This window comes from Pseudorca crassidens, chromosome 3 (assembly GCF_039906515.1).
Source record: "Pseudorca crassidens isolate mPseCra1 chromosome 3, mPseCra1.hap1, whole genome shotgun sequence".
NCBI lineage: Eukaryota > Metazoa > Chordata > Mammalia > Artiodactyla > Delphinidae > Pseudorca > Pseudorca crassidens.
In genome coordinates, this window is record NC_090298.1 from 78,169,033 (window position 1) to 78,195,469 (window position 26,437).

A 26,437-nucleotide genomic window follows, 5' to 3' on the forward strand; every position below is an offset into this window, starting at 1 on the left:
AAGTTGCAAAGATAGTGTGGCTGGTGCCGTGTATCCTTCACCCAGCTTCCCCATTGGTTACATCTCCTGCAACTATAGTACAATAGCAAAACTAGGAAACTGCCATTGGTACACGTATATATAGTTCTATGCCATTTTGTTACATGTGTAGATTCACGTAGTCAGCCCTGCAATCAAGATACTATGCTTTTTTGGGCTTCCCTCGTGACGCAGTGGTTGAGAGTCCGCCTGCCGATGCAGGGGACGCAGGTTCATGCCCCGGTCCGGGAAGATCCCACATGCCGCGGAGCAGCTGGGCCCGTGAGCCATGGCCGCTGAGCCTGCGCGTCCGGAGCCTGTGCTCCGCAATGGGAGAGGCCCCAACAGTGAGAGGCTCGCGTACTGCAAAAAAAAAAAAAAAAAAAGATACTATGCTTTTTGAACATTATATTTTCCTGTGTTTGGAAAACAAAGTTGTATTTTTCTGCTTCTATGCATGCCTTGTAATTTTTGATTAGATGATAAACAGATATGAATTTTATATTGCATTGAGTGTTTTTTATTATTGTTGCTTTAAGTTTTCCTGAGCTTTGTTCTGGGACACAGTTAAGTTACCTGGAAACACTTTGATCCTTTGGGGTTTGCTTTTAACCTTTGTTTGGCTAGAACAGAGCAACCTTTAGAGGAGGCCTACATTTTTTTTTTTCTTCTTCTTATTCAATTGAACCTGTGCCCCCTGCAGTGGAAGCGTGGAGTCTTAACCACTGGACCACCAGGGAAATTCCAGTCCTACTTTTTCTTCTGCATTCTCTACCCAGTGATTCTGACTGCTGGAAACATGTCCTATTCCTGGTCCCTGGGAGCCCCTGTGATTATGCCTCTGCTCCTTATGGGTGGTCTTTCCCCAGACTCAGGCTCTCCTCACAGGCATGCACATGCAGATTTCTGGAGCTCACTTTTGTAGCTCTCCTCTCTGGCGCCCTCTCTTTGAGCCCCTCGAGTGCCCTTGACCCTCAAACTCCCAGCTCCATCTCCTCAACCCAGAGAGACAGACAGCCGTTGCATGATCCGGCAGCTGGAAACTCTGCAGGCAGTAAGCTGTGGCGATCACAGGGCGCCCCTGGTTTGTTTCCCTCGCAGGGAATACTGTCCTTGCTGCCTGGTGTCCAGCCTCTGAAAACCACTGTTGCATATAATTGTCGAGGGTTTTCTTGAGTTATTTAAGGCAGAAACACTCCTTACTTTTTAATCCAAATTTTCTTACATAAGAACATCATTAATGTAAAAAGGAAACAAAGCTGTATTTGAAAGGAGGCTGTGGCCCAGCTTACAGACTGAAGTACCTTCCTTGACTATGAAGTTGAGTTAAATTTTTCTCATTTATAAGCCGAGTCACCGACTTCCTTCTTTGTTCATTTACTAATGAGTTTTAGTGTTCTCCAGATATTTTACTAATATATGTGCCACCCAGGCTGTTGAAATCACCTGTTCCATATCCTGTCCTGACACCCTGTAGTACCTCAGCAGGGTCCTTGCCACTCTCAGGAAACATATTGAGGTCATGTCTATTCCTGCAGATCTTGTTGACCCTAAATCACACCCCCCACACACACGCCCACACTCACACACCGTGTGACAGTGACGACACCTATGGGACCTATCAGAGCAAGGTCCAGAGGGGCCGTCATCTTTGACAGCTGATGCACGAATATCAGGACCTGCTGATCTGGCTCTGGTCGGCCTAACTCATTAGGTAGGCCTTTCAGCATCAACCCTGGAAGTGGTCCCGGGTTTCCCTTAGCTAGCATTTATTGAGTCATCATAGTATCTCTGACTGTGGGCTTAGATGCATTGCATTTATACTTTCATGTAATCTCCAGACCTCACACAAGGCCAGGAACAGGACATGTTCTCACCAGTCGGAATCACTGGGTAGAGTACTCAGAAGGGTATCATTGCTGTATTGAAAACAAATTACTTCTATCTGAAGGCTGCTCTTGTCCAACCTAGCAGCGCGTAAAAGCAAACCTCAAAAGGATCAAACTGTTTCCAAGTAACTGCATCCATTAATAGAATCATGGCTAGTCCTAAAGAAAAATCACTTTCTATCCAATGAAGAAACAATTCTTTTTCTATTATATAAATAACAAAAGCTCATAGAAAATTCTCAACAGCCACTAAGACCCCTCATGAGTTGAAATTAGATGCACTGGGGTTGCCCTGGAGAGATGAGTCTGTCCCATTGCTACCTGTTCAAGGCCTTGGGCCTCTCTCTTCAGAGCGGGTTTTTCCAACATGTGGGCCACAGAATTCAGGCCATACCTCCTCTCATTTAACCCTCTCAGTCTCTCTCTGAGGTACAAGTAGGGTTATTCTCATTTTTCAGGTGAGAAAATTCGTGTTTAGAAATGCTCATAAACTTCCTTTTCTCACAGCTGGCATTGGGTACAGCCAGGATTCCTGCCACATGTGTCAAAAAGTAGGACCATTGTTCTAGAGAATTCGGCACTTTTCTTTACAGATTCACTAGGTCTCAGGATGACATGAAGCCTCATTGAGGGGCCTTTCCTGAGATTTTAGGAGATAATGACACAGCTTTGCCTGGCTCTTGGAATTTCACTGTTACTTGAAAACAGTTTTTAAGACTTGAGTTCTGATTCATTCAATAAAACCTTTTATTATGAACCACAACAAACATACAAGAAAGGCACGCCATTAATTCTATTCATGTCTTCCTACAGCAGCATATAGGATGGATCTAATCTGTGCGTTCTTTATCGATCTTGTCTGTGCAAGCAGAGGTGCCTGTTTTACCAGTCTTGTGGCTGGCAGACTCTGAACCTCTTTTGAGATGGGGGAGGCTGCTTCCAGTAGAAGGTGTGGATTCATAGTCCATGGGAACAGGACCTGTGTATACTCAGGAGTCTGCACCCAAGCAGGAGAAATCACACAAGTTCTCTGTAAATGGACGGGACTTGATGTCCTGGGGTTAGAGTCCAGTAGAGGTAAATCTGGTGTGGACGATTACACTTCTGCCCCTGTCAATCATCAGGACTGAGGCCCTGTGACAGGCTGTCCTGCAAGGAACGAATGACTCAGCCAGGCCTGCGACCTGATATAGAGGAATGAGGGCAAGCTGTTGCTGACCATTGCCTTTCTATAAAACTTAAGTTAAACAAAGAAGTGCTCATAAATAATAGAGGGAATGTGATTGAATGGCAAGGGAAAATCTGCTCAGTAACCTTTAGTCTATGGGTTTATGGAAATGAAGAAAAATAGTTTAACTCAAAATTTGAATTATCCTAGGATTGGTGTTCTCATTTAACATCTTAATCTTTTAGAGACCACAGCATACCTGTGTGTTAGGACAAATGCAGAATCATGTATGAGTGAGCTTGTTTTGAGTTTTCACTTACTTTGAGTAAATGAATTCTGTTCTATCTGAGGGTAGATCCAGCCCTATCACAGTTGTGAATATGCAGACCTAGCTGGGTGAGAAATGTGTCCAGGCCAGAGTGGGATTTCTAAGGACCGATGCTGATGGTGAGGGTGAGCGGGAGTGAGGGTGAGGAAGACACTGCAAAACTAAGTACAAGGTGATGTGAAGCCAAAGGACTTTGAGAACTTTTCACATGGAGGCAAAGGAGGACTCACAAGGACTAGATGGTACTCAGAGAAGGTCAGGAAGCAAGCCAAGGCCTGGAAGAAACTGATGATCCCAAACACACCCGACTGCGGGGCCATAATGAACCCACCTCACTTCAGACCAAATATCTTGATCCAGCATCCTGTATCATCTCATACCATGTATGCCTGTGCCCATCTTGCTTCAGCTTCAGGAACATATTTCTGTTCCTCCAACTTGCCAAACCCATCCCATCCTACCTCAGGGCCTTTGCATGTGCTATTCTATCCACCTAGAATGCCTCCCTTCCCCCATGCGATATTTACATGATTGGTTTATTTATAGTCAGGTCTCAGTCAAATGTCTTTCTTTGTCTATCCTATCTGAAGGAACCCTCAGCCAGCCACTCTCTGTTACATGACCCTGTTTTATTGACTTTATAGCACTCATCACTCTCTGAAATCATCTTGGCTTTTGTTGACTTATTTAGAGTCTGAGTCCTCCTACTGGAATGTAAGCACTACAAGAGTAAGCCCTTTTTTTGTTTGTTTGTTTAATTGGTCATTATATCCCCACTGCCTAGAATAGGACCAGGCTCCGGGCCAGGGTTCAATAAATGTCTGTCCAATAAGTAGAGGGATGCATGAAGTCAAACACAGTTGAAGAGAGAACCACGTCATATATCAGCCAAAACAATCTGTATGGTTACTAATCTGAGAATAAGGGGTCTGTGCTCTGGTATGTATGTGTATTTCTAAGCTTTTGTGTTGTGTTTTAAGTGCCTGACATTATTAAGCCCTTTATAAATATTAGATAATAGAGGATCATTTTTACAAATTCTACTCTTGTTTCAGCTAAACTAAATTGGTCCTTTGTAGACTAAGTAATTCAGGCAGCTCAGAGGGCAAGGCAAACTTCAATAGGTCATACCCACAGGAAATCTGAGATATCCTCAGTTGAGTTTAAAAATATTGAATTTATTAATAAATTATTTTTCAGAGTAAATCTTAAGTTTATATACAGTTAAAATTAAAATCAGCATGTGTGCTGAGTTTATATAAACAATCAGCATGTGTATTAAGTTAAAATAGTTATTTTTAACTTAATAGTATCATAACTCAGCCGAAGAGAAAGTTTTTTAATTCTCACGGGCAAATCTTAGCTAATGTGTTGTAGAGGAATTCTTCTACAGATAAATCAGAGTCTGGTATGTGCATTTTGATTGTGAGAATTGAAGCTGTAGTTAGTGCAGGATTTAAATGGGACCTTCCTTGATTATAGCTGAGACCACAGGCTAATAGCTAGAGTGTGGGACAGCTATGGAACAGTGTACACTGACCTGACCTTTCTGGGCTTCAGTCTCCTCACTGGAAAATGAGGAGGTTGAATTGGAGAATGAGATTAAAATGAATAACCCCAATGCTGTTTTCTTGTCTTCATTTCTTATATCCAACCCCTTACACGGAATCCATGTATACATTATGGTTATCAGAAGCTATTTGTTAAGACACCTTGTATTTTGAAAAGAGACTTGTGATATGGATAAAACTTAGGCCATCCCCTCCTTTTACCATCTCCCATATCACACTCAAATTACTAACTTTTTAGCAGCCTCCTTTATTTCTATCCCATTTATCTAGGATTTTTTCTTCCTTTGGTTGATGGTAGTGCATGAATGCTTAGGATAGACTATTTGGTCTACAGGTAATACCTGGCTTCTGCAAAGGCCTCTCAAGGCCCTCAGATACCCATCTTATTAAAATGTGTCCACCCTGTTGTTTCGGGGATCTTCCTGAAGTGCTCTGAGAATGGTCAACCCGTGGACACATAAAGATTGTACTCTGAGGACAGCAAGCTAAGTTCTGTCTTTTCTTCTTGCTAAGGTAGTATTTGCCCTGAAGGAAGAGAAGGCTTCAGCTCAAGCTTCCGTGGCAGGCATTTTTCACAAAGTTAAGCAACATAAATTTTGCTAAATATCTTCTAAATGTTAAAGAATTCAACCAAATTGTTCTCAATTATATATTTTTCAAAAATTTTCAGAAGTTGTATGTATGTGGACATACAATTCTTCACTGTGTTATATATCACCTAATTAGCATGATCATCCCTCCTGTATTCAATTCTTACAGTACATTCTTCACATTTTATAGATGTTGGATCATACTGTCACCATTTTACATTATAAAACTTTATACGCTTGCTTCTTTGAAATATAGATATTCATAAGTAAAAGATAGAAGATATCAAGTCCTTGTTGAGAAAGCAACTGTGTATTTTACCTCCCCCCCCCGTTTATTGTCCTTTCAACAGTTAAGTAGTTATAGTTATATAAGAAATTACAAAAAAAGCACAATGAAGCACTCTTAACCCCACTATCAGAAGATAACCCCGTATGAACTTGAGACCATATCATTCCTGTTATTTTATAATGTGACATTTCTTTATGTGAAATATTAATAATATACTTGCATTTAATGGAATATTCTTCTAAACCTGATCATTAAATAACCATATGATATTTCATCCTGTAACTGTTCATAACATAACCCCTTATGTGGGAGGCAGTGTAGGTAGGTAAGAGAATAGGGACTGAAACAGACATGCTACTTTTGACTAGCTGTGACCATGGCCAAGCTGTGTACTCATCCCATTCCTCCATCTCCTTACCCATAAAATTGGCATAACAACTTTATTTTGGGTAATTTGAAGATTAAATAAGTTGTAACACATGGTACTTAAACAGAGCACTGACAATAGTGCTGTACTATACTCTATTATTAGAGCATTATTATTCTATTATTACCTATAATTTTATTATTCTAGTAGAATAATTAAACACATGGTAAGGCACATGGTAAGAACTCAATAAACATTCATTATTACCTATATTGTTTTTAGCTTTTTGATGTTAGAATACTGTGATGAATATATTTGAAGAAAAAAGGCTTTTGCTCTTGTCATATTATTTCCCTAAGATAAATTTTTAGATGTATTGCCATCTTTGATACTTGCTGCTAAGTCACCCTCTGTGGAGGCTGTACTAACATCTGCTCTCCGTAGCACTCAGGGTAAGAGAGAAAGCACGTACTTTCTCACGGTGAGCGATGATGTTCTGGGAGTGCACTGTGGTGGAAAATGACAACTCCCATGTGAGGATTTCTGTAGTGCTCCAAACCACTGAATATTGAACAACTGGGGACTATTCAATGTACAATACTCTTTGTTTTTAATATTTATATAGTCTTCTGGCGAAGACATGAAAAAATAAAAACATGTTCTTTTTTTGCGTACTTAGTATATTAGTCTGAATTTTGCCTGAAAAGATATTTGTATTGATAGGAAAATGTACACTTGACTACGTTGTGAAGATGTCTCCTCCTATAGAAACTAATATTTCCTATTTTCAGAAAAAAGCGACAAAGCTTGGGAGCAGTCAACCCTCCAGAACTCAGGCTGGTGGAACAGCTCCGGTCACCAAGGTCAGTCATTTCCTGAGCAAGAAAAGACCCCTACTCTACAGGTGTACCATTAGTGGGTGGGACTTGTAGGGAAGGTAAACAGTGTCCATATATCACTGAAAGTTTTTAAACAAAGTACCAATTCTGTGCTGGTGGGGGTAGTGTGAGGCAGGAGGCATGTAATTTCTTACTAATGATTTGAATGATTTAAAACTTCGCAAAGCTATTTATGTTATTATTCTTACTGGCATATAATAATGTGTCCAAAAATATGCATTATTACCACAAATATCTATAAATAATATTTGACTTTTGCACACACCAGATTTTCTTCATGAGTATTAACCACACCAGGCTCTTTGCTAAGCGTGCTATATAATTATCTTAGGTAATCCCGTCACAACCTTATAATTATTATTCCTTTATACCTGAGAAAACCTGGGCTCAGAGAGGTTAAGTAACCTCGACAAGATCACAAAGCCAGTAAGATGGAGGTAGGGTTCAAAGCCAGGTTTCCAGTTCACACAAGGTCCTGGACCTTATAAACTCTGATTGAGCCTTCTTTGGTAATATGACACTACAAAGCTTCGCAACTTATAAAAATCACTGAAATTTCATCTTGCAAGATAAGATGTAACTACCATTTTAGCTAGTAGTTTTCAATATATAAAATAGTTTTGTTCCTCCCATTTCAGCTTGTGATCTTCCAGTGTGTCCAAGATTATCAAAAACCTTAACCTATTTCAGCATTGCCTATACAACTATTGTAAATAAGCATTTTTCCTTTAAAACTGGTAGCTCTCCTATGGAGGGCTGTGGACTTTCTCATGGATGTTACTTGCTTGGTGAAGAGTTCGTATTTTAGTGCCTTCTGGAGTCTCAGCTGCTCTCCTAGCCCCTAAAATGTACCCAAAGTAAAACTCAACTGAGAAATGAGAAGAGGCTGGGCAAATGTATCTCTGCTGCGGTTGCCCTCGGTAGTCCTCATCTTCTATTGTTTGGAGGTCTCCAACTAAAAAAGATTTTCTGGATACTTCCTATCTTTTACAGTATTAGGACCTGTATTTAACTTATGCTTAATAATTTAAAATGAGAAGTCTCATTAGCAAAACCCCAACCTCATGAGGTTTAGTGAATCATTTGTAAATGGTTTCTAGAATTATCATTACCTAAACTCCTAGAGGGTCGGTACCTTGTGGAAAATCGTGCTTAGTTTTTGTTTTTGTTTTTCCCTTGAATTTCGTGGTAAGAAGCAGTCCCTTTCCCATCATTTTTCCACACAGGAGTATCATCCAATCATTTCAAGATGGAATGCTTACAAAGAATTTGGCCATCCTCCCCAAACCCTGCTAGGTCTCAGGAAGCTGTGGGAGGGAGTGTAACTGGGAGGTGGACACATTTAGCCACATAGTTATTGTTTTAGTTTACTGGCAAACTTGTAATTCTTTCCTTGGCTTCTGACACTGCCTTCTCCTATCTCTCCTTGGCTTCTGACACTGCCTTCTCCTATCTCCATTCTTCTCTTGATTATTCGTTTTCACTGTGGTTTCCTGACTCAATTTCCTTCACCAGTTTCCTGAATATTAGTTTTTCCAGGATTTAATTCTTCATTCCTTCCTTTCTATATCTTTAACTCTTATAGAGTATTAGAAGAAAAAAATACATATGCTTTCTTGTTTTTCTTATTTTGTCTTTTGATGCCAGATTGAAAGGGCTTGCTATCATCATCACCTAAAAATGATCATTCCCATGCATCATTCAGAAAAGCTGGGGGTAATAGCATTTGTGATCCCTTGAAGCATTTTATTACACAATTAATTATCATAACACACACAGGCAAATAATATTCTCCCAACACATGACATGACAAAATAGTAAATACAATTGGCAGTGAGAATTAGGCCTGGTTTTCTTGATTCTGGACACATTCAACTCGAAAGTTAAAGTGACAATTTTACAATTATTAAGAAAATCATAGTCTGTATTAAGGATTCAGTATTTAATGATAGAATGGTTAGTTACCATGTATTGCAGAACTGTTTTATGAGACTTCTTACAAAATCAGTAATTATGTGCACAAATAATACCACTTCTGCCATGCAGTCCTGGGCTTGGAGGATCCAGAGCACTTAAGTGGCATAGATATCTCTATTGAATAACTCAAAATAATTATTATAAGATGTTTAGTGATTAAAATTAAATTTTTGATAAATTAATAATGAGGACTAATGAGGCTATAGAAATTAGACTCTTGACCCGGGTTCTTGGGTGGGGCTAATGGAGGACTCTCGGAGGGCTCACGCAAAGGAGTACTTCCCAGGACTTCTGTTGCCAGTGTCCTTGTCCTCACGGTGAGAGATAGCCACCCCTACCTCTGCAGGAGACCCTCCAACACTAGCAGGAACCAGAACTTGATGAAGAAATGCAGATTCCAGAATCTTGGACAGAACATTTACAAGCCGTGTGGATGAAAGGCTCTTGGTGCTACAGCCAGGAGTCAGTGCTGTGCCTCTGAGGTGGGAGAGCCAACTTCAGGTCACTGGTCCACAAGAGACCTCCCAGTTCCACGTAATGTGAAATGGCGAAAATCTCCCAGAGATCTCCATCTCAACACCCACACCCAGCTTCACTCAACGACCAGCAAGCTACAGTGCTGGACACCCTATGCCAAACAACTAGCAAGACAGGAACACAACCCCACCCATTAGCAGAGAGGCTGCCTAAAATCATAATAAGTCCACAGACACCCCAAAACACACCACCAGTTGTGGACCTGCCCACCAGAAAGACAAGATCCAGCCTCATCCACCAGAACACAGGCACTGGTCCCCTCCACCAGGAAGCCTACACAACCCACTGAACCAACCTTAGCCACTGCGGACAGACACCAAAAACAACGGGAACTACGAACCTGCAGCCTGCCAAAAGGAGACCCCAAACACAGTAAGATAAGCAAAATGAGAAGACAGAAAAACACAGCACGTGAAGGAGGAAGGTAAAAACCCACCAGACCTAACAAATAAAGAGGAAATAGGCAGTCTGCCTGAAAAAGAATTCAGAATAATGATAGTAAAGATGATACAAAATCTTGGAAATAGAATAGAGAAAATGCAAGAAACATTTAACAAGGACCTAGGAGAACTAAAGAGGAAACAAGCAACAATGAACAACACAATAAATGAAATTTAAAATACTCTAGAAGGGATCAATAGCAGAATAACTGAGACAGAAGAACAGATAAATGACCTGGAAGATAAAGTAGTGGAAATAACTACTGCAGAACAGAATAAAGAAAAAAGAATGAAAAGAACTGAGGACAGTCTCAGAGACCTCTAGGAAGACATTACATGCACCAACATTTGAATTATAGGGGTTCCAGAAGAAGAAGAGAAGAAGAAAGGGACTGAGAAAAGATTTGAAGAGATTATAGTTGAAAACTTCCCTAATATGGGAAAGGAAATAGTTAATCAACTCCAGGAAGCACAGAGAGTCCCATACAGGATAAATCCAAGGAGAAACATGCCAAGACACATATTAATCAAACTGTCAAAAATTAAATACAAAGAAAACATATTAAAAGCAGCAAGGGAAAAACAACAAATAACACACAAGGGAATCCCCATAAGGTTAACAGCTGATCTTTCAGCAGAAACTCTGCAAGCCAGAAGGGACTGGCAGGACATATTTAAAGTGATGAAGGAGAAAAACCTACAAGCAAGATTACTCTACCCAGCAAGGATCTCATTCAGATTTGATAGAGAAATTAAACCCTTTATAGACAGGCAAAAGCTGAGAGAGTTCAGCACCACCAAACCAGCTTTACAACAAATGCTAAAGGATCTTCTCTAGGCAAGAAACACAAGAGAAGGAAAAGACCTACAATAACAAACCCAAAAGAATTAAGAAAATGGGAATAGGAACATACATATCGATAATTACCTTAAATGTAAATGGACTAAATGCTCCCACCAAAAGACACAGATTGGCTGAATGGATACAAAAACAAGACCCATATATATGCTGTCTACAAGAGACCCACTTCAGACCTAGAGACACATACAGACTGAAAGTGAGGGGATGGAAAAAGATATTCCATGCAAATGGAAACCAAAAGAAAGCTGGAGTAGCAATTCTCATGTCAGACAAAATAGACTTTAAAATAAAGACTATTAGAAGAGACAAAGAAGGACACTACATAATGATCAAGGGATCGATCCAAGAAGAAGAGAGAACAATTGTAAATATTTATGCACCCAACATAGGAGCACCTCAATACATAAGGCAAATACTAACAGCCATAAAAGGGGAAATCAACAGTAACACATTCATAGTAGGGGACTTTAACACCCCACTTTCACCAATGCACAGATCATCCAAAATGAAAATAAATAGGGGAACACAAGCTTTAAATGATACATTAAACAAGATGGACTTAATTGATATTTATAGGACATTCCATCCAAAAACAACAGAATACACATTTTTCTCAAGTGCTCATGGAACATTCTCCAGGATAGATCATATCTTGGGTCACAAATCAAGCCTTGGTAAATTTAAGAAAATTGAAATTGTATCAAGTATCTTTTCTGACCACAACGCTATGAGACTAGATATCAATTACAGGAAAAGATCTGTAAAAAATACAAACACATGGAGGCTAAACAATACAGTACTTAATAATGAAGTGATCGCTGAAGAAATCAAAGAGGAAATCAAAAAATACCTAGAAACAAATGACAATGGAGACATGACGACCCAAAACCTATGGGATGCAGCAAAAGCAGTTCTAAGAGGGAAGTTTATAGCAATAAAATCCTACCTTAAGAAACAGGAAACATCTTGAATAAACAACCTAACTTTGCACCTAAAGCAATTAGAGAAAGAAGAAAAAAAAAACCCCAAAGTTAGCAGAAGGAAAGAAATCGTAAAGATCAGATCAGAAATAAATGAAAAAGAAATGAAGGAAACGATAGCAAAGCTCAATAAAACTAAAAGCTGGTTCTTTGAGAAGATAAACAAAATTGATAAACCATTAGCCAGACTCATCAAGAAAAAAAGGGAGAAGACCCAAATCAATAGAATTAGAAATGAAAAAGGAGAAGTAACAACTGACACTGTACAAATAAAAAAGATCATGAGAGATTACTACAAGCAACTCTATGCCAATAAAATGGACAACCTGGAAGAAATGGACAAATTCTTAGAAATGCACAACCTGCCAAGACTGAATCAGGAAGAAATACAAAATATGAACAGACCAATCACAAGCACTGTAATTGAAGCAGTGATTAAAAATCTTCCAACAGGGCTTCCCTGGTGGCGCAGTGGTTGAGAGTCCGCCTGCCGATGCAGGGGACACGGGTTCGTGCCCCGGTCTGGGAAAATCCCATATGCCGCGGAGCGGCTAGGCCTGTGAGCCATGGCCGCTGAGCCTGCGCGTCCGGAGCCTGTGCTCCGCAACGGGAGAGGCCACAGCAGTGAGAGGCCCACGTACCACAAAAAAAAAAAAAAAAAAAATCTTCCAACAAACAAAAGCCCAGGACCAGATGGCTTCACAGGTGAATTCCATCAAACATTTAGAGAAGAGCTAACACCTATCCTTCTCAAACTCTTCCAAAATATAGCAGAGGGAGGAACACTCCCAAATTCATTCTACGAGGCCACCATCACCCTGATACCAAAACCAGACAAGGATGTCACAAAGAAAGAAAACTACAGGCCAATATCACTGATGAACATAGATGCAAAAATCCTCAACAAAATACTAGCAAACAGGGCTTCCCTGGTGGCGCAGTGGTTGAGAGTCTGCCTGCCAATGCAGGGGACACGTGTTCGTGCCCCGGTCCGGGAAGATCCCACATGCCGTGGAGCGGCTGGGCTCGTGAGCCGTGGCTGCTGAGCCTGCGCATCCAGAGCCTGTGCTCCGCAACAGGAGAGGCCACAACAGTGAGAGGCCCGCGTACCACAAAAAAAAAAAAAAAAAAAAGCAAACAGAATCCAACAGCACATTAAAAGGATCATACACCATGATCAAGTGGGGTTTATTCCAGGAATGCAAGATTTCTTCAATATACGCAAATCAATCGATGTGATAAACCATATTAACAAATTGAAGGAGAAAAACCATATGATCATCTCAATAGATGCAGAGAAAGCTTTTGACAAAATTCAGCACCCATTTATGATAAAAACCCTCCAGAAAGTAGGCATAGAGGGAACTTTCCTCAACATAATAAAGGCCATATATGACAAACCCACAGCCAACATCGTCCTCAATGGTGAAAAACTGAAAGAATTTCCACTAAGATCAGGAACAAGACAAGGTTGCCCACTCTCACCACTCTTATTCAACATAGTTTTGCAAGTTTTAGCCACAGCAATCAGAGAAGAAAAGGAAATAAAAGGAATCCAAATCAGAAAAGAAGAAGTAAAGCTGTCACTGTTTGCAGATGACATGATACTATACATAGAGAATCCTAAAGATGCTACCAGAAAACTAGTAGAGCTAATCAATGAATTTGGTAAAGTAGCAGGATACAAAATTAATGCACAGAAATCTCTGGCATTCCTATACACTAATGATGAAAAATCTGAAAGTGAAATCAAGAAAACACTCCCATTTACTATTGCAACAAAATGTATAAAATATGTAAGACTAAACCTACCTAAGGAGACAAAAGACCTGTATGCAGAAAATTATAAGATACTGATGAAAGAAATTGAAGATGATACTAATAGATGGTGAGATATACCATGTTCTTGGATTGGAAGAATCAACATTGTGAAAATGACTCTACTACCCAAAGCAATCTACAGATTCAATGCAATCCCTATCAAACTACCACTGTCATTTTTCACAGAACTAGAACAAAAAATTTCACAATTTGTATGGAAACACAAAAGACCCCGAATAGCCAAAGCAATCTTGAGGAAGAAAAGTGGAGCTGGAGGAATCAGGCTCCCTGACTTCAGACTATACTACAAAGCTACAGTAATCAAGGCAGTATGGTACTGGCACAAAAACAGAAAGATAGATCAATGGAACAGGATAGAAAGCCCAGAGATATACCCACGCACATATGGTCACCTTATCTTTGATAAAGGAGGCAGGAATATACAGTGGAGAAAGGACAGCCTCTTCAATAAGTGGTGCGGGGAAAACTGGACAGGTATATGTAAAAGTATGAGATTAGATCACTCCCTAACACCATACACAAAAATAAGCTCAAAATGGATTAAAGACCTAAATGTAAGGCCAGACACTATCCAACTCTTAGAGGAAAACATAGGCAGAACACTCTATGACATAAATCACAGCAAGATCCTTTTTGACCCACCTCCTAGAGAAATGGAAATAAAAACAAAAATAAACAAATGGGACCTAATGAAACTTCAAAGCTTTTGCACAGCAAAGGAAACCCTAACCAAGACCAAAAGACAACCCTCAGAATGGGAGAAAATATTTGCAAATGAAGCAACTGACAAAGGATTAATCTCCAAAATTTACAAGCAGCTCATGCAGCTCAATAACAAAAAAACAAACAACCCAATCCAAAAATGGGCAGAAGACCTAAATAGACATTTCTCCAAAGAAGATATACAGATTGCCAACAAACACATGAAAGAATGCTCAACATCATTAATCATTAGAGAAATGCAAATCAAAACTACAATGAGATATCATCTCACACCAGTGAGAATGGCCATCATCAAAAAATCTAGAAACAATGTATGCTGGAGGGGGTGTGGAGAAAAGGGAACACTCTTGCACTGCTGGTGGGAATGTGAATTGGTACATCCACTATGGAGAACAGTATGGAGGTTCCTTAAAAAACTGCAAATAGAACTACCATATGACCCAGCAATCCCACTACTGGGCATATACCCTGAGAAAACCATAATTCAAAAAGAGTCATGTACCAAAATGTTCATTGCAGCTCTATTTACAATAGCCAGAAGATGGAAACAACCTAAGTGTCCATCATCGGATGAATGGATAAAGAAGAAGTGGCACATATATACAATGGAATATTACTCAGCCATAAAAAGAAACTAAATTGAGCTATTTGTAATGAGATGGATGGACCTAGAGTCTGTCATACAGAGTGAAGTAAGTCAGAAAGAGAATGACAAATACCGTATGCTAACACATATATATGGAATTTAAGAAAAAAAATGTCATGAAGAACCTAGGGGTAAGACAGGAATAAGGACACAGACCTACTAGAGAATAGGCTTGAGGATATGGGGAGGGGGAAGGGTAAGCTGTGACAAAGCGAGAGAGTGGCATGGACATATATACACTACCAAACGTAAAATAGATAGCTAGTGGGAAGCAGCTGCATAGCACAGGGAGATCAGCTTGGTGCTTTGTGACCACCTGGAGGGGTGGGATAGGGAGGGTGGGAGGGAGGGAGACGCAAGTGGGAAGAGATATGGGAACATATGTATATGTATAACTGATTCACTTTGTTATAAAGCAGAAACACCCCATTGTAAAGCAGTTATACTCCAATAAAGATGTAAAAACAAAAAAGAAAGAAAGAAAAGAAATTAGACTCTTATTAAATTAGAAAATAGTTGCGATCCTCAGTCAGGCAACTGTGTTACTGGAAAAGTTCTCAGGCAACTTCTATCGTAACCATCAACTTATTCAGGTAAGGAAAGTGAGGTTGAACTTGCATCAGGACTGTCTCTGCAGGAGAGCACAGCTATTAAGAAGAAGTACTGGTTAAAGCTGTCAGTTCCAATTGGAATTTACTCTGACTAGTTCAAGCTAAAAAGGAATTTCTTAAGGGATGGCGGGTAGCTCCTAGAGAAATCCAGAAGTCTCCAGCAGAAGGAATGTAGTTTCACAGCCAGGAACAATGCCCGGACACACCTTGGGAGCTTCTCCTTGCTGCCACTGCAGCTCAGCACCTATCACATTTTGGACTGGAGGCCAGAAACTCTGGCACTGCCAGTCTCAAATGCTGAAAGGCCTTATCATAACACAGATCTACCGGTGGGTGGCGCCTCCACACAGGCTTATTTTCAATCTCACTCTTGTGAGGCACGGCTGATTGGCCAGTGCAATTCCCATGCCTCAGCTCTGCTGCGCGGAATCTGGGGTTGGGAACGCTCTGGTTCTCCTCTGGGAAGGTGCTTATTGATTAGGTGGGAAATGATCCGTGAGTAGTGAGGATTTTTCAAGTGTATTGCCAGCTATCCACTACAGAAAGGAAAACAGGAGAATTACCTAATTGAACTGGAGGAAAATCACTGATTATAGGTTGTTTAGCAGCATTAGGCCTTTTAAACAGAAGAGGGTACAAACAGCTTTTCTCCCAGTTAGAGAGGAGAAAATCTGCACAGGAGTAAGCACCCACCAGAGAAGTCCTTCTGTGGTTTTGGCCCTGGTTCTGCCATAACTAGCTGTGTTAACTTTGGCGGCACAGCCCTCCTCCCAGGCCTTTACTTTTCTCATCCATAATATGACTGAGGGGCTGAATAAACTCGGCATATTGTGGGAGGTATTCCATCGTTCAGTGTCAGCCTCACCCACAGAACCGCTGGACCACATGTGGTGTGTTTGATGACTCTGTTCGCTAAGCAGGCAAGCGTTTCTATTTCAAAAGTTCTGCATGTATTTTAATGTGCTAGGAAAGTAAACTAGCACTTCAAACCGTGATCCCATGGATGGTTTTGCTTAAGACAAGGCTAGATTAATGGTTAAAAAGGTAAATCTATTTTTTTAAAATATTAAGTACATGTAGCTGTGGCAGATTAAAAAATATTAAGTAGGTAGTACACAAATAACCAAGGTTTGGGAAACAAGATCAGAGCAGTAATTCTCATATTTTAATGTACATACTGAATCGGTGAGGTGTTTACTAAAATGAAGATTCTGACTCAGAAAGTCTGGGGCGAGGCTGAGATTCTTTCTGCTTTTCTAACAAGCTCCCAGTTGCTGCTGCTGCTGGTCTGGCGACCACACTTTGAGCAGCAAGGATGCTGAATTGTGCTGAATGGGTAATTTAGACCACCTGTACCTTAGATTACTTAAACATCGATTAGAAAATCTGGTTAAAATGCAGATCCTCAGCTTCCAAGCCAAAAGAATCTGATTCACCAGGAGGGGGCAGGTCCAGGATTTTCTCTATTTAATAAGTACCCTCCAGTTTTTCAGATGCGGGTGATGTGGAGGCCCCAGTGGGGGAAAGGATGAGCCTCAGGGACTGGGATAGACACGGCACACCTGGCAGTGATACATCCCTCTTCATCTCCAGGGAAGGGAGCCCCTTTCTACCTGTCCTGCAGGACAAGAACCTTTGGAAAATTTACTTCATAACCATGTAATTACTAACCTGTACTCTTGAGGAGCTCAGACATACTCACCCTCATTGAGGGAGTTATGCTGCCTAACAGTGGGGCTCTGGGACCCAGGACTCATCCCTCTTGGGGAGTGGCCCAAATAAGTCATCCTAGTTGTCTTTTGTCTCAGGAAAACCTAGACAAGCTGAGGTTTATTTGAGAAACAAAAAAGCAGAGAAAATACTGACAGTAAACAAAAAAGGAATTTTAAGCTGAATTTTCATCAAGAAGAATTATGAAAATCTACAAACAATAAATGCTGGAGAGGGTGTGTGGAGAAAAGGGAACCCTCTTGCTCTGTTGGTGGGAATGTAAATTGACACAGCCACTATGGAGAACAGTATGGAGGTTCCTTAAAAAACTAAAAATATAACTACTATATGACCCAGCAATCCCACTACTGGGCATATACCCTGAGAAAATCATAATTCAGAGTCATGTACCACAATGTTCACTGCAGCACTGTTTACAATAGCCAGGATATGGAAGCAACCTAAGTGTCCATCAACAGATGAATGGATAAAGAAGATGTGGCACACATATGCAATGGAATATTACTCAGCCATAGAAAGAAACGAAATTGAGTTATTTGTCGTGAGCTGGATGGACCTAGAGTCTGTCATACAGAGTGAAGTAAGTCAGAAAGAGAAAAACAAATATCGTATGCTAAAACATATATATGGAATCTAAAAAAAAAATGGTTCTGAAGAACCTAGGGGCAGGACAGGAATAAAGACACAGACGTAGAGAATGGACTTGAGGACACGGGGAGGGGGAAGGGTAAGCTGGGACGAAATGAGAGAGTGGCATGGACGTATATACACTACCAAATGTAAAATAGATAGCTAGTGGGAAGCAGCCGCATAGCACAGGGAGATCAGCTTGGTGCTTTGTGTTCACCTAGAGGGATGGGATACGGAGGGTGGGAGGGAGACGCAAGAGGGAGGAGATATGGGGATATATGTATGTGTATAGCTGATTCACTTTGTTATACAGTAGAAACTAACACAACGTTGTCAAGCAATTATACTCCAATAAAGATGTTTAAAAAAAAGAATTATGAGGACAGGGTCTTCTCAGGGAATTATAATAAAATATTAGAGTTGGAAGGGCACTTACTTCGCCACCTTTATTTAACAGAAGTAAAGGAACACTGATAATAGACAAGGTGGTTGTGAGGAACACCTAGCAGGAGAAGTCAGGGCGACCCCACGTGCTTTGACTGCCGGGAGCAGGCGGGTGCGCCGCTGTGCGCTGTGCCGCTGAGCTCTCCGCCTTCGGAATGCTGTCACCTCTGGCTTGGAGGCTGAAGGACTGGCTGCTCAGTTGCCACTAGCTATCGGCCTGAGGCCTCGGGTCCTCAGCCTTCCGCCACCGCAGCCTCCTCCACTCATACCCCAAGCTCACTGTCCAGAGTCTTCACTGTGATTGCTTTATGGCTTTGGGAAAAGTTGGCTTCCCATATTTCCTTTAAATTTTGGAACTCTTCTCTCTAACCCCATCACTTACATATATTAGTTGGCATTCTTCTATAAGGGAGAGCATTTCCTTCTCCCCTATATACTTATTCATTCATTTATTTATTTATAGCAATATGAATTCATGAATTCTTATTCTGTGGCTTAAAATCCCTTCTTAGTTATTTTGAAATGTTTAGTCATAATGTACCACGTCCAGTAATTCAGTAGAATTCTAGTTCTGTTCAACTGCTCTTTAAAAAAAAAATCCGTTATACAATGTGAATTGTTAACTTACTTTATAGCTTCAAAAGTAATATTTGGGGGCGTGTGTTTGCAAAGAGCCCACTTTGGGCCTTTGGCGACATCCTAGGAGTGGTAGACCTCTGCCATCGGCCGGTGGCCTGCATCACAGGCCGCGCTGTTTAGTCTGCCAGCCTCCGGGATGCCAGCCCCGCGATGAGTCGGCGGCGGCGGGCACCTCCCTCCTGGAACCGCGCTGGGGGCGGGCGAAGGGGGCGGGGAGCGGCCAGCGTCGCGTCCTGGGGCCGCCCCGCCGCCTCCCTCTCTGCGGGCTGGGCTGAGGCTCCAACGGAAACTGAGAGGGCCGAGCCCAACCGGGAATGCAAACATCCCCCAAACCCCGCTGAAGTCTCTGGGCCCGGAAGCCGGACGCGGAGTGAGTACTGATTTCGTCTGCTTCCCAGGCGGGCAGCCCGCGCTGCCTTCGCGCCGGCCCTGCGCGTCCCAGGCTCGGACCCTGCCACGGCTCCCAGACTTGGACGTGCGCTCTTACCCGTCTCTTACCCTTGAGAATCCATTTCCTTCCAAACGGATTCTAAGTTCACTTGTGTTACTAGTCAACCCCTCCTCCCTGTCGGCGCCACTGTTGCTGGCTTCTGGGCTGGGAATGTGTCTGGTGATCGTACACGGTAGGGTTACAAAACCAGGAGTTTGTGTGATCCGGAGAAAATGCTGAAAGAAGGAAAGCAGGAGCTCTGTCGATTTGGTTTGGCACTTTTATCTCTAGGGTTAGACCCAATCTTCTCCCCGAGCCCTGCCCCCTCCACTGTGATGACCTCCGTTTTAGAGAATGCCGCCTCACTGTGTATAACCTCTCCGTTTACCTGATACATGCTGGGTGTGGTGTGGCAAATGTGACATGTTTTGGTTCTATTTCCTTGAACACAGCCTGAGACTGTGGTCGGATGACATCACTGAGGGGTACTTTGTACCTGTATTTCAAGAATGGAAATGTTTTCATGGAGATTTGACGATCTTTTATGTATTGTTAGGGTCCTAGCATTCCTCAGTTATAAACGGGTAAGAGGCAAGTTCTTTATACCCATTTTACAGCTGAGAAAACGAGTCAGAGTTTAAGAAGCTTCCTTAAAGGGCTGGACCTTAGGGCCTCTGACGAGCCCTCTAGGAACACACCTATATCTACATCAGAGGAAGGGAAGTGCTTAATCAGCAGCTCTGGAAAGTTCCTGATATATGAGATGTTTCTAGAGAGAAAACCTCTGCATTGCAGCGAAGCTCAATAAGGAGTGGCATCTAGTTCAAAAGGGTAAAGTTTATTTTCTAATGAGTAATTTAAAGAGTGCCTCTTCCTGACATTTTGTTTGTGGGCACTGAATTTAACTTTTGCACACTGATTTTTCAGTATCTAAAGGATATTTGTCGCTGGGAATGCTGCCTGGCTTCTAGGAGACAGTATAAGATTAAAACAAAGTAGTGACGTTTAGCAAAATCATGCCGAACTAGCAAAGGCCGTATCTGCTGACTGATGGAGAAGGGCCAGGTGGCCAATAGCAATGAGGATGGAGTGGGAATCCTGGTGGATGCAGCAAGGACCCTTGGTGACTATTACAAAAAAGTGAGCTTCACAGACTGCATGACAGTGTTTATGAAGCAGTGCATTCAAGTGTAAATGTTGGTTATGGTTCAGTTCACATGCTTTGAGAGAGGATTCCCACTGCAGAGAGGAGTTGATTATAGTACAGTATTAGTGGTAGGTTCAGTTTCTTGATGGTTCCATGAATTGGCTGAGTATAATTCTTCTCTCACAATGAAAATTTAAAAGGTATCATGTGAAATAGCAGTTTGAAAGAATGAAACAAACAAAATTAAGAAAACATGAGGAATTAATTTGAACTAACTTTTTAAAATCAGTCAAATATTTGTGTTCCTATTCATTGTTTATAATAACAATTATATCTTTAATGCATCACCAATTCTTAGGTAGGACTATTTACTTTTCCCAAAATATGAACCATCTAATTGTTTAGTCCTGTTTAAATAAAAAGCCCACAGCCTATGTTCTCCTGTATACATAGATGTCTTTGTATCTTTTCTTTCATTATACCTCAGAGTGCCCTCATTTTGAAGACTATAGGAATCTGGAATATGTGTTTTAGCATCAATGTGTCTGGCCTCATAAAGAGGAACATATTTTATCCTATAATTTTTGATACATTGAATTAATAATCTGCATACTGGGAAAGTACAATGGGTCTTCAAAAACAATTGTGTTTTATTTTTTTCTCTGTGAATAGCCTTTAACTTAAAAATGTCAGCTACCCAGTGTTTCTCAACAGAGTTCTAATGGCATTTGGGTTGATGATTCTTAGTTGGGCAGGGCTGTCTTCTTCCCACTGAATGCCAGAGCATGACAAAAACACTGTCTCTCACACGTCTTAAAATACCCTTTAGTTGGGTGCTACTTCCCCTTAAGAACAATTGGTACACTATTTTTATGGTAAGCCATATAAATAATTACTCAGTCCCATTATTTCCAATTTTTAAGGCACTTTACAGTATCCCTTAAGACATGTTGACTTCTGAGCAACATGACTTCCGTATATTGACTTCCGTTGACTTCTGTATATTTGGACGTTGGAGATTTGGGTGGAGTCTATGTGTAATCCTATTGCTAGTGAAGTGTCACTCTTACCCTTGTGCCCTTCTGTCCACATTAGGCAATAATAATAAATTATTAGCAAGTGACTTTAATAGGTTTCAGAAAAAAGAACAGATCAGTACAATCTGTATTAGATCTGAGTATTAATAGTTATAGCTACATTTACTGATGATTACTGGGTTCTAGGCATATGTTGAACACTTTACATGATGTGATGATGATGCAGTGATGAAGTAGATACCCTTATTATGCCCATTTTTCAGATTAAGAGCCTGATCTCTTAACCATTGCACTGTATTGTTTCTCAGGACATGTTGAACAGCTCTCCATAAAATACTTTCCAAAAAATGAGTTTTAGTGGGTGAAGTTAACACACACTAAAGTCTCGTTTGGTTACATAGTCTCATTTGGCTACCTTTGGTTACCTCTGATTACCTTTGTTCTTAGAATACCAGCTTTTCACTATACTGGGAGCCCTTTGAAGACAGAATCCACATCTTTGGACCCCCATCGCATCTACCACGGTGCCTTCCACATAGTAATTTCTCAATAAATATTTATTGAATTGAAAAAGAATATTGGTTTTATCTTAATATGAACAGAGCCTTAAGATACCACTGCACTAGTTTAGAAATTTTTCCTAGGTAGGCAGAAAAAGTAAAATAATATTCATTTTTGTTCTCTAGAATTTATAAGTAGAGTTTTTAGAACTTAACATCTGTTTGTCCTTTAGCTAAAAATTAAGGAGTAGATAATCAAATTATCAGTAATGAACTCTTTTCTTATTAACTTCTACAATGGCCAGACATGGTGCTAGGAATACAGAAGTGAAGTATGGTCCATATAACAAATATAAAGACACAGTGTAAAAAGTGCTAAAAATCATTGCTATCAAGGTGCTATGAAAGCACAGTGGAAGGTTGAGGGAAGGGGGCTGAGGTTAAGCTTGGCCCTGTTTTTCTGGGAATAAACATTAGGAATGTTAACATTATAAACATTAGGAATATGAGTCCCTTAAAGCAGACCTGCAACCAGTCAGTTGGATGCAGGACTCTTCAGAGGTCTGAACACATCCAACTTCCCAAGCGTTGGCTCTCCTCCTTCAGTATTTTCTTAATCCCAGCTTTCCAGACTTGCCCTTAACTACCAGTACCATGGTCTCCCCCTGTATACTTTTCTGTGTGCTGTTATGTAGGACAGAGAGTTCTGATTCATTCTAGGGCTCTCTTATGAGATGTTCTTGACAACTGTCCCTTGTAGACAGACTGGATTTCCATCCGCTGTCAACTATACCTGAGGTTTCCATTTGTCCTGCACTCTACACAGTTGAACTGGAGACCCCACAGCTGACTGAGTCTGTGTTGTCCGTCTTCCAAGCCAGCTTTGAGGGTGACAAGTTTCCGCTGCTCATCTTCCTGTTTCTTTCTTCACCACCCAACCTAAGGTGCAGGGGAGGACAGACAAGCGCGTCAACAGAATAACCTGCCCCTGGATTCCAGACACTTAGCTCTAAGGACACATTGTCTCAATTTAGTTTCTTATTTCGCATTTGGCATCTGCCTCGCTGTGGGTACATATCCTTAGCGAGACAAGGAGAACCTCAGATGCCTATCTACTCACCTATTATCTTTTTTACTGACTCCTTCCCCAGGAATAATTGGCATACATTAGTTACAAAGGTACTGCTTGGCCCGTTTTGTTGGTAGTGTTTATTTCTTTTCCCACAGATCCCTTTGCAACACTTAAAAAAAAAAAACAACTAACACTAGTTGTTTTAGTTTTATTTGGGAGGATTTCTTATACGTTGGAAAGAGGATTTGGGTCTGCTTTTACTGATTAACCAAGTTAACTTTGGTAAACAGTTTTTTGTTTTTTTTACATATTGCCAACACGCTTATAATTATCCTCAGTTTTCCAGGCCCCATGGTACATACTGATCCTAATGGCTAAGATATGGGTGAGTGGTGATGACGCTGTGGCTTGTCGTCATCAGAGTCCTGGAATAGAAGGTGTTTCCCAGTGAGTCCTGCCGAGGGACTACTGAGGAATGAGGAAGCTGACTGTAATCAAAGCAAGGCTTCCTTAATTGCACAGAGCTGTGCTTTAACAGTTGGGGGTCTCTTTAGAAAAGAGAAGTTTCTTGGTTCTCAAATAGAAAATGCAGGCCAGTAGGATAATTCCAGACTAATCCATGGCCCTGGGGCTCTCCCGATCCTTGTCCTGGGGATGTACTGCACCCCCTTGGAATGCTCTAATTCAGTGTTTCATGATATGTAGTCTGGAGAGCATCTGCGTCAAATTCACCTGGGATACTTATTTAAAAATGGAGATTTCCCAAGCCCCATCTCAGACTTACCCAATCAGGATCACTGAGGAATCTATGCCTTAATAAGCTCTCGAGGTAAATCCTTACACCTGTTAAAATTTGATGAGCACTGCTCTAAGAAGTGAGTTGAGCTAGCCAGAGCCTATCTGTGGGCAGTCGTCTTCCGACCTTAGCAATGCAGTGAAATCTTGGTGAGAGCTGTAGCTGTTCACAGGGGCTGAGACTTTTGAATCATACTGAGGGGCCCCCATGAACTGGCGTGATTGATGTTTATGGCCCTCTTTTGGAGCCCAAGAAAGGGCCTGGACCACTCCCATTTCACTCAAAGTTGCTATAAGAGATTGAGCCCGTTTAGTGTGCAGGCATACTCTTTGGACTCTATAATGGATTAAGGTCCCCTGCGCAAGTGACCTCAGTATAAAGACCTAGATGAGACCTTGGCGCCTCCAGAGATGCCCAGAATAGAGGTGTTGCGGGAGAACACTGTTCCTACAGAGAAACCAGGGGCTTAGTCTCCTGCATATTGTTTCTTTATTAGCTGTACTAAGGGTGGCCAGACAAAGGAGCAAAGAATAAAATTATTTGTATGTTTTTCAGTTGTATAAGCCTTTTCTGTTTCCTCCTTATCATGAAAATAGGAAATTGTGTTTGTATCCAACAGGGCAAATAAGATCCTCATCTAATGCCATTACCATGGCTTGTCATCATCAGAGTCCTGGAATATAAATATCCTCATGCTTTTAGACACGCATCTTTTCATAATATTTTATTTACAAAGATGTATCAGGTTCAGAGGCCTTGGTCTACAGCAGGGAATTGAAACTTGTTGCCAGAATTTTCATCTTCCAGAGTTCTCCACTTCTCTTTCATATTCACCATCTCTTGATTTATCTCTTTATTTAATTAATGTTTTAATGTTAAATTTTATACAGTATTGCTTTGTGTCTGGAACAGAAGGGGGCTCTTGAATCAGAATTCAGATTAATTTTATTAAGCCTGCACAATGTATTTAAAATGTTTGAAAGCCTTTAGATGAGGAACACATGTTCTATTTTGTCATGAGGCCTCCTACTCCCTCTTCATACTGGCCTGATACACTCATTCACATCCCCCAACGTATATTTTCATTTGAGTTTTAGACTCCTGATTTACAGAGATAGGCAAATATTATTTTTCTGAAAACTCAATAAATATTTTGAAAATCGCACTTTTTTTTTTCTTAAATCCTTGCAACTGAGCTATATACTAGATGTGTGGATGTGTATAGCATTAAGAGTTTCTCTAGTGGTTCAGAATATCTGCCTATAAAATGACAGCACTGTTGGGCTTGGTGATGTCTACAGCGTTCTATATTTTTCTGTTGTAAGAAAAGTGTGCACTACAGGCATAATCGCAAGTATCAGGTGTCCTCAGGGTTTAGGGTCATGAGACTGGAGAAGACAGATATTCTTGGGGTATTGCAGGACTGTCTTTTTAGGGAACATATAGGCTCTTTAGTAACCTGGGCTGGCAGTATCAGCACTAAAAATCTTTCTTTCAAAACCAGCTGGAGGGCTTCCCTGGTGGAGCAGTGGTTGGGAGTCCGCCTGCCGATGCAGGGGACATGGGTTCGTGCCCCGGTCCGGGAAGATCCCGCATGCCGCGGAGCGGCTGGGCCCGTGAGCCATGGCCGCTGAGCCTGCGCGTCCGGAGCCTGTGCTCCGCAGCGGGAGAGGCCACAGCAGTGAAAGGCCCGCGTACCGCAAAAAAAAACACAAAAAGACAAGCAAAAAAAACAGCTGGAAAGTACTTTTGAAAAGTAACTTTGTGAATCTATCCTATTATCTAATGCATTCTAGTACCTTCCTTTTGACCAAATGAAAGCAGGAAGAGGCTGTTTGTCATCAGAAGGAAAGTGCCAGTGGATAACAATAGACCGTAGAAAAGAGTGGTCATTTCACCCACCCCCTATAAAGCCATCTTGTTTAAAACAACCTAAAGCAGTCATTCTCCATGTAAAGGAGTTTGAGAATCACTTGGGGGGGGAGGGCTTACAGCTTTTTAAGCTGTAATCCTTGCTCCCTCTTCCTCCTGCCCTTTCCCTTTTGTAAGTTTCTAAGTGTCCATTGCTGCCCTCCCCTGATCCCCACACACTGGCTATGAGTGATTCTGGTCCTGGGCCCAAAACCACTGAGCTAAGGTGTTAATGCTCGGCCAGTCACATTGTGCAATAGCTTGGCATAACATTCGTTGCCTGGAATCATTATATACAATTTTAGTATAAAATAATTAAATATCTATGAATATTTAATTAAATATTAATTAAATGTGTATGAA

The 26,437-nt window shown here is 41.1% G+C and overlaps 1 protein-coding gene across 10 annotated transcripts in view; it reads left to right on the top strand.

Moving 5' to 3' along the window:
* CAST (calpastatin) overlaps window positions 1-26,437 on the top strand; it is a 129,036-nt gene that overhangs the window by 26,706 nt on the left and 75,893 nt on the right. For 5 of the 10 annotated variants that reach the window (XM_067731299.1, XM_067731294.1, XM_067731303.1 and 2 more), the window contains one exon: window positions 7,012-7,083. The exons of 4 other annotated variants lie outside the window; for them this stretch is intronic. Coding sequence is in view for 4 of the 6 variants with exons in the window: in XM_067731294.1 (XP_067587395.1) it covers window positions 7,012-7,083 (72 nt within the window). In the remaining 2 variants the exon portion in view is untranslated. Of the gene's footprint in view, window positions 1-7,011; window positions 7,084-19,414; window positions 19,552-26,437 lie in introns of those variants that run through there. One more of the 10 variants, XM_067731300.1, reaches the window with a different exon arrangement.